The following is an 8,343-nucleotide window of genomic DNA, read 5'->3' as shown; positions in this document are numbered from 1 at the left end:
ACCACTCCCTCCAAGGCTTAGGGACTTTTGTGGAAGAGGTTAGTGGGTGGAGGAACGGGTGGAGTGTTACCTGGAAGTGTCCTCCCAACTACTGTGACAGCAAGCTATAGTCACACCTCCTTCCCACACTCATCAAGGAGAGAGTCAGTTACCCCAATGACCCAATCAGTTGACCTTTGAGAAAATAAAAAGAAACTAGGCGCCATGAGTGCTCAGGGGCCCACAGCCCACTTGTTAAAACTTAACAAAAACCAGAACCAGCCTTATCAAAAGGCTGCAGGACAGGCAGGCACCGGTCAAGCTTCACAGATTAAGCCATAAACAAGTTTTACAGACAGAACTCCTGACCACCCTGGGGGCCCGATACCAGGAAATCTTTAGAAAACGTCTGTGCTTCTGAGGTCACCTCCCATTTAGCAATCCTATTTCCCCTTAGCCCCGGACCTTACCCCATACCTCTGCATACCTTTGAAATTACTGGTGAAATTACTATGTGTGTTTGAAATTAACCAATAACCACGTTTCTGCTTCTGTACCCTGCTTCTGCCTTATAAAAACCCCCTGAACTCAACCTGGGGTGCGCAAGTCCTCCGAGGAGACTCTGTGCCCACAGGTACCTGTGTCCTAAATAAACCTCTTGCTGTTGCAACCCAAAGACTGACTTGTCCTCAGTGGTCTCGCTCTTACAGTTGGAACTCTGCAAAAGGAGTGACTTACGCTGACGCAGACTGAGAGGGCTTCATGGATGTGGAACCGCAGTCAGCAGCACTATGGGGGAGCTTGGGAGATGCTGGCAAGGAGGAATCTGTAAGCTCTTCAATGTCCGAATGTGAAGAAGGAGGCTTCGTGGACTTCTTCTTCCCAAAGGCTTGTTTGAAAGAGCTTCTCAGCTGAAAGAAGGATGCAAGTTACCTTTCTTGTCCATTTGAACTTGGAGGGCATTTGCTTTGGGGCGTTAGTTTGCAGGTGCCATCCTAGCCACTGCCTGGGGTCAGTATATGTAAGCAGGGTATTAACAATGGCAGCACAGTATTTCTAAAAAACAAAAAACCCATTAATACTGTGTTCTGTGTTTTCCTTTTGTTCTTGTATTAATCCAGCACAGCGCAAACACGGAGGGCTTTTAAATAGTGCAAGGTCAAGGGCATGGCTGTCAGAGCACTCATTTAAAACTAAGTACCTTGAAGGGATCTCTGTTCCCAATGCTTCTCTCTTCAAGGCAATTTGTTTTAAATGGCCACTTTAGCGCTACAATCAAGTCATATCCTGCTGACAGTACCAACTTAAAAAGCAAAATGAAATCAAATTCAACTAACACTTCATTAATTGTGATTTTCTATTCAAATTTCCAATTCCAAGACTATTCAAAATCAGAATTGGTATCCCCTACAGCTCTATTCAGAAAGTGGTTTTTCTTCTCTTGAAAATTTGAGATTAAAATGAAAAGGCATAAAGAAAAGACATACAAGGTAATCTGTTTTTAAAAGGTATAAAAGCCTACTGCCAAAATGAATAGCATTCATGCCAAGGTAGGGTGTTTTGTATAGATGCATGCCAAATGGTTCATGGTTTATATTCACCTCACTTCCTCTAGAGTTCACCTTGCAGAAACATGAAAGAGTGTGGAATTACAAATCAAGGGAATGAAGGCTGATCAGTATTTTAAAATATTACCTGCACAAACATTTTTTAAAACAAAAAAGATATTTTCTTTCATTATTTACAGGAAGCACTGGTAAAATTCTCTAATAGTTTTGTTTTGGATTTCATCAAGAATTGTACTTATGCAAAAGTTGACCTTTGTCTCATAATATTAATGGAAATTCTGTTCTTTCATATTCTTCAGTGACAGCATGTTCCCTTAAGTTTTTTAGTGACTAATTAATATTATCATAAATTATGACAAAAATAGCTCTAACAAATTTAAGGCATAGTTCTTTAAAAGTCTATTTTTATATTTCTATGATGTTCTGTTGGTAAAAAGAAAGTAAGCAAGTAGACACTGTCATTGACTTCTTAGAGGCTGGAATTTTGTTCATTGAATGCTCTGTAGAATCCAGGGGGAAGGGGCATGGTTAGCTTTCAAGTTTTCTTCTCTCTTTACCATCCCCACTTTTCCTATTGTATCACCACCATCTCCTCCATTGTTATCACCATCTTTTTCTTCTTCCTCCTCTCCATCCTCATAATAAACGCCTGCTCTCAGTCCTAACTCCAGCACGCATGTTCTTCAGCACCAATGCACCCTAATCTCAGGAAAAGTACAGCATCTGAGGTGTTGATCCCTGAATGGGGCTCTGTCAACTACCGAAGATTTCTAAAGCTCCGAAAGAAAAAACCTGAGTCATCATGCAGTAACAAGCTACTGAATTAGATGAGTGAGGATGCCTTACCCAGTTTTTCTTTTTCTTTTTCTTTGAGTCAGCATCATTACCACTGGCAATGCTCGAATGGCTTGTGGCACTGTTTATACTAGAAACACTTTCAGAGGAATGCTGTCTTCGGATGCGGAGATCTAGCAACAGACAAAGGGTGTCACAGTAGCTCAGGACCTCAATCAGAACACACAATTCTTTGAGGCTTTGAAGCTCAACAAGATTTTCTGCAGATCATTCCAGGGCAGTTTTTGTCTAATACATTTAGTAAGATATAACCATATTTGCTTTAATTAACTGACTTGTCTTCATGAAGATTCAATAGGAATCTCATGAGTCTATGGCCCCAGTAAGTTTTGTCCCAAATTGAAATGTTAATCTGTGAATTCTACCAAATACCTGCAAAACACAAAACACTCCCGAAATGATTTGTTCCAAATGATTAGTTCCGTGGAGCAAATGGAAACTCACAATAGGATGAGAATGAACTATGTCTTTTTAATATTTTTTTGTTTTGAATAAAGCCACATATATACATTCCATTTCATGGAATCATACCAGATTAGAGCCAAAACAAACTTTGGAAGTCATGTAAGCACATTAACTCAGAGATGAGGAAAATAAACAAAAAATAAATTATGTAACCCATTCAAGGTTAAAAGAAAGATGAGAAGAAGATCTTCAAGACAGTTCTTGATTGTATAAATATCTGCGTCTCTTTCTCTTTCTATATATGTGAGTATACCTTTAATTCCTGTATAAGACAGTGTGGAAGTAGGCTGATTGTAAATTAAACAGATAATAAATTCAATATAGTACAATTCTTCCAACATAATCTGGCCTCTGATTACAAGGTAGAACAGTAATGGTATTGATAGACATGCTTAGCATGCTTCTGGAATAGTTAATTAATTTTATTTTTTTTTGAAAATATTTTCTTTGTGAAAATTTCACATATGAGTACTGTATTTACATCATTTTCATCTCTCTCTCTCCAATAACGTGTTTGTTTGTTTGTTTGTTTGTTTGTGTGTGTGTGTGTGTGTAGCCAAAGGATATCTAACAAAAATCCCATTGCCAGACAAGAGAAACCTCCCTTCAAGTTGCTGGTCACAGTAGTCCAAGAGACTCACAATTAATTTTATTCTTAAACTAAAGTGATAAAATAGTTGAACTAATAAATGTTATTTCTACATATCACTTAATAAATGTTATTTCTACATGGTCACACAGCTGAAAAATAGCAGTATGTACCTCAGAACTATATTAATTCTGATATCCATTGTGTTAATGGTCATGAAATATGGCTGTATCATAGTTCTAAAAGGCATGTATTTCTACTTACAGAAGATATTTAGAGGAGAATGGCATTTGATATTTAACATTTAGAAAGCACCACTTATCACAAATAATTAGCTTATAATAATTATAGCTATTAAAATTAAATCTTAGATTGAAATGTTATCTACTTACAACGAACTGATATTACCAGTGAAATACTATGATAAAGTCAAATTTGCATTTAGGATGTTACTATTAATACATATTTGTATTTATTTCATTGAGTTATATTGGAAGCCACTTGGATAGTCAGTCATTTTTATCTTACTGTTTAAGAAGTAATAGAATGCCAAATACAAACAGATGCTTAAATATATTTATAAAAAATACAATCATTTTATGGGAGACATCATTTATCAGATTGGTAATGAATGTGATATGTAAATTTAGAGAAAAACATTGATAGATTAATAGGTATAGGATTTGGCCAGTTTGGCCCATCTAGAAAAGAGTTACTTCATTTCACATATTTACTTTAGAACTAGATGCCAAGAATATATAGAAAAGTACAGTTTAAAGGTTTCAAAAACAAAATTTAAGTTTCAGAGTATGAATGTATAGGCTATTTAATCACTTGAACAACCAATGAAAAGATGCACAATTGGTACAACTGAATGCTTTTACCATGACCCATCAATGGCCAATAAAATACAAATGTTTATAGTCATAGAATTTTGTTTCAATATTTTAGAAATATAATCTACATATTTACATATAGTCAACTATTTAGCTTTTGATAGTCCTAAATACGGAACATTCTTATATTTTAAATATTTCTTGACCGATTGGATATGGCATTATTTTGTTCATTTTAAATACTCCTCCTCCAACATTTCTGGGCAAAGAAATTCCTTTGTTTTAATTCCAGAAGATGCATTAAGCTACCTGTTGCCTAAAATAAATGGAATCTTTCCAGAAAGTTTCACTTCAGTGACTTTTGCTGTATTAAAGAAAGGATTAAGCCTTTTAAATTCCTTCTGGACCTATTTAGGACATGAAGATTTAGAACATAAGCTGCTTTATTATAGCTCTAAGATAAGCTTTAAATATGCAGTAATTTTCCATGCAGCATATAAATCAACTCCTCCACATGGAAAGCTGCTGAATTCTTAAGAGAAGTAGCCCAAGAAAGATAGTTTTTCTTTAAGTTTAAGCATATCTTCTTCTATGTATTTTTCCTAAAATTTAAATTCAACTACATAATATTCGATTTGTTGTTCTTTTCTTTAAGCTTTGGTTAAGCTTCCTGTATGTGTAAGGCATCACCATAGACACTAATCAAAACTCATTTTTACCATAATTCAGGAAATGCAGACTTAATAGCATTGGAAGATAAAGGCATATTCTAATATAATTTCCAGAAATATATCACAGGGGCGCCACATCCAGTTTAGGGGGTAAGGAAACCTACTTTGACTAAATCTTGCAGCTTTCCAAATGTTTATTTTCAATAAACAAAGTAAAATATTTCAGGTAAAGAAACTGCATTAAGAATATAATGAAAAATTGAAAGAAATTCATGATAGAAAAAAATTCAAGATAGAAATTCAGGATAGAGAGAAATTTAGGATTGAGGATAGATGAAATACAGAATGTACAGTAACAAAAAAAGCAAGTTACACAGTCAAGAACAGCCTCTGAAATATAATTGCTAAGCACCAAGAATTGTTGAGTAAATAAAGCTGTCAATGAGAGGTTATATCATACTGAGGCATTTGTATTTCTCACAGTAGACTGTGGAATCCTGGTAGATACATGATTTTAGACGACTTCTCTGCCTTTGATGTGAATAATGGCGTAAAATAGGAAAATTTTTTCCTGTGTGTGGTATTGGGGATTAAACCAAGGGCGCTGTAAATGGTAGGCAAGCATTCTTCCACTGAGCTCTATCTACAGCTCTAAAATGGGAAAAAATTAAGAGAAGGAAGACTATACAGGAGTTTGTAGTCATAGTTCAGGGGAGAAATGGTAGAAGGTGATGGTAGGATCATAGATTTAAAAAACAATTCAAGAGATATTTAAGGCATGGAAACAATAAAACTCACAGATTTCTTGAATCAGGAGAGTAGTGCTTCATTTATGAATGACATATATCATTCCTGGATATTGAGGAAGGATGGTAATAGTATTACCGAGGCAAGGAACACTGAAGGAGAGGCAGCTATGACAGGAAAGATGACAAATTAAGGTTGGAACTGTTGAGTTCAAGGTGCCAAAAATACATTCAAAGCTATCCAAGTGGATTTCTTCATTGTCATCTGGATAGATAGACTTGCATCTCAAGAGTTGATCTTTGTCTGGAGATAGATATTGGGCAGTTCTAAGTACAAATTAAATTATAGCTGGAGTAGTAAATGAGTTCATATAGAATTTCAGATAGAATGTATAAACTCTAAGCTTCATAATTACAGTGGAAGAAAGTTTAGGTCACCAATAACTCAAAGTGGATGCAGAAGAATTAATGGATACCTACAAGAAAACTTCGAAAGAGATTTAGAAGATAAAAATAGCACAATGCTCTGGAAATAATCCCAGCATTTCCCACACAGGATTGCATGTCATTTAACAGCTTCTGTACAGCAGAGGAAACCGTCAGCAGAGTAAAGAGCCTACAGAATGGGAGGAAATCTTTGACAACTATATATGTAACAGGTCATTAATGTTTAGAATCTATAAAGAACTCAAAAAACTAAACACCAAAACACAAGTCACTCAATCAGTAAGTGGGCTAATGAATTGAAAGAACAGTTCTCAAAAGAAAAACAAACGGGCAGTAAATACTGAATAAAGTCATTCAGTTTCATTAATCAACCATCAAGAAATGGAAATTAAACTGCTTTGAGATTCCATCACACTCTAGTCAGAATGAATATCATCAGGCTAAGATTGCATACCACAGAGATATGTGCACAGCCATGTTTACTGTAGCGCTATTTATAATTACCAAGATATAGAGCAAGCCCAATGAAAATCTGGTATATGTGTACAGTGAAATTTTCTTCAGCTATAAATCAAAATAAAATCATTACATTTGTGGGAAAAGGAGTAACACTAGACATCATTATGTTAAAAGAAATAAAGCCAAATGCAAAAGACAAACATCATGTTTTCTCTCATGCCAAATGTAGACTTAAATTTATACATGTACATAGGCCATGAAAGCAGAAGGTGACAGTGATGGACGAGAAAGAAGCCTAAGGGGAGGTGACAGGGCAGCATAGAACATGTATGTCATCAAAGCAGACAGGGGAACAATTTTGGGGAAGGCATAGAAGCAGAGAGAGGAGAAGGGTGACAAGAGTAAGCACCATGTGAGGGAAAGAACAAACTATGATGACATATATATGAAAATGTCACAATGGCACATATTAAAATGATGTCACATAAAGAATTAGGATAGCATAAGTAATTATGATGGCAAAAAATAAATGTTTCAAGTAGGAGTGTTTGGATATCAGTAGCAAAATCTTTTATCCTGTTTAATACCAAAAGAATTTTAAATATTTTACTGAATTTAGTATCATATAAGCCACTGGTGATCATGGACAGAAGAGATTTGTTGGAGAGATGGGGATCCTGGGTGTAGTCCAGTGGGCTAAATGGCAGTTAGTAATTGAAGATGCTGAATTAGTCCAAAACAATTTCTCAGAACTTATCTAGAAGTAGGAAAAGAGGAAAGACATTCAAGATTTAGGACTTAAGCATTTCTTCAGTGGCGAACTGAGGCATGGAGACAGGGGATCACAGAAGCATGGCTAACAATAAAGAAATGACCAACCTTTAGCTGACTTTTTGTCACCTTAAAATTTGCTACATAAAATGAAGCTTTTCAATGACCCTACCCAGAAGACCTTGCTCCTAGTGCCTACAACTTTATTATCATATCGTTTTGGTGTATATCAGATTATCATATCCATTACTAGACTTGCTTTGCTTGAAGTCAGATGTGCATACATTAATCAAATGCTTCAACCCCATCTCTATTACCTCAAGTAGAGAAAAATGTGTGTATGTAACTATGGAAATTAAAAACCTAAATTATTTGATAATGAAAACTACTACTCTCGATGCTTGGAGTTTGAATCAAATTATTTCTACCTTAAAAGGCAGTGCATTGAGTAATGGAAACTTTACTGTAACTAATAAATAAAATAGATTCTATTGTATTGGATTACAAACAGCAGCATTTCTGAGTATACCTTTTGGAGGATGGTCTGGACCATTCAGCGCACCCTGAATGGCTGCTTGGGCTGCAGAGTTCTGGGCCTTCAGCATTTCAATGGTTTCCCGTAGTTCTATAAGTTCAGATTCCTGTGAAATAAACAGTTTGGAAGTTTTACTATCTAGAGAAAATAAACAAAATGTCTTTGTTCACAGTTCACTGTCTGTGACGTGTTTGATGTTATGCAGTACTATCCCCTGGATGGAGTTGGGTACTTTGCTGACCTTGTCAAACTGTATCTAACAATTTTGTTAGCTGAAGAAGGAATTTTTAAAATTGCTCGTTGTTATCAGTAACAGTAACATCAATGGTCCTTAATTCTTTCAAAGGGAAGTACCCACACCTGATCCACTCAAAGCAGTGCAAGATGACATACCACTCATTTTAGACACAGAACTTAATATA

The 8,343-nt window shown here is 35.6% G+C and overlaps 1 protein-coding gene across 8 annotated transcripts in view; it reads right to left on the bottom strand.

Annotated features, from left to right (window-relative positions):
* Window positions 1–8,343, bottom strand: part of Nav3 (neuron navigator 3) — an 838,810-nt gene that overhangs the window by 37,381 nt on the left and 793,086 nt on the right. For 5 of the 8 annotated variants that reach the window (XM_008852044.2, XM_029555554.1, XM_029555560.1 and 2 more), the window contains 4 exons: window positions 7,916–8,027; window positions 2,394–2,515; window positions 1,581–1,601; window positions 718–890 (listed from right to left, as the gene is read on the bottom strand). In XM_008852044.2, coding sequence (XP_008850266.1) covers window positions 718–890; window positions 1,581–1,601; window positions 2,394–2,515; window positions 7,916–8,027 — 428 coding nt within the window. The remainder of the gene's footprint in view (window positions 1–717; window positions 891–1,580; window positions 1,602–2,393; window positions 2,516–7,915; window positions 8,028–8,343) is intronic. The other 3 variants (XM_029555556.1, XM_029555566.1, XM_029555578.1) reach the window with 1 other exon arrangement.

The sequence above is a fragment of the Nannospalax galili genome, unplaced genomic scaffold (genome assembly GCF_000622305.1).
Source record: "Nannospalax galili isolate Female #2095 unplaced genomic scaffold, S.galili_v1.0 scaffold390, whole genome shotgun sequence".
Taxonomy (NCBI): Eukaryota; Metazoa; Chordata; class Mammalia; order Rodentia; family Spalacidae; genus Nannospalax; species Nannospalax galili.
Note: the sequence above shows the minus strand (reverse complement) of the source record. Positions and strands in the feature narration are given on the sequence as shown.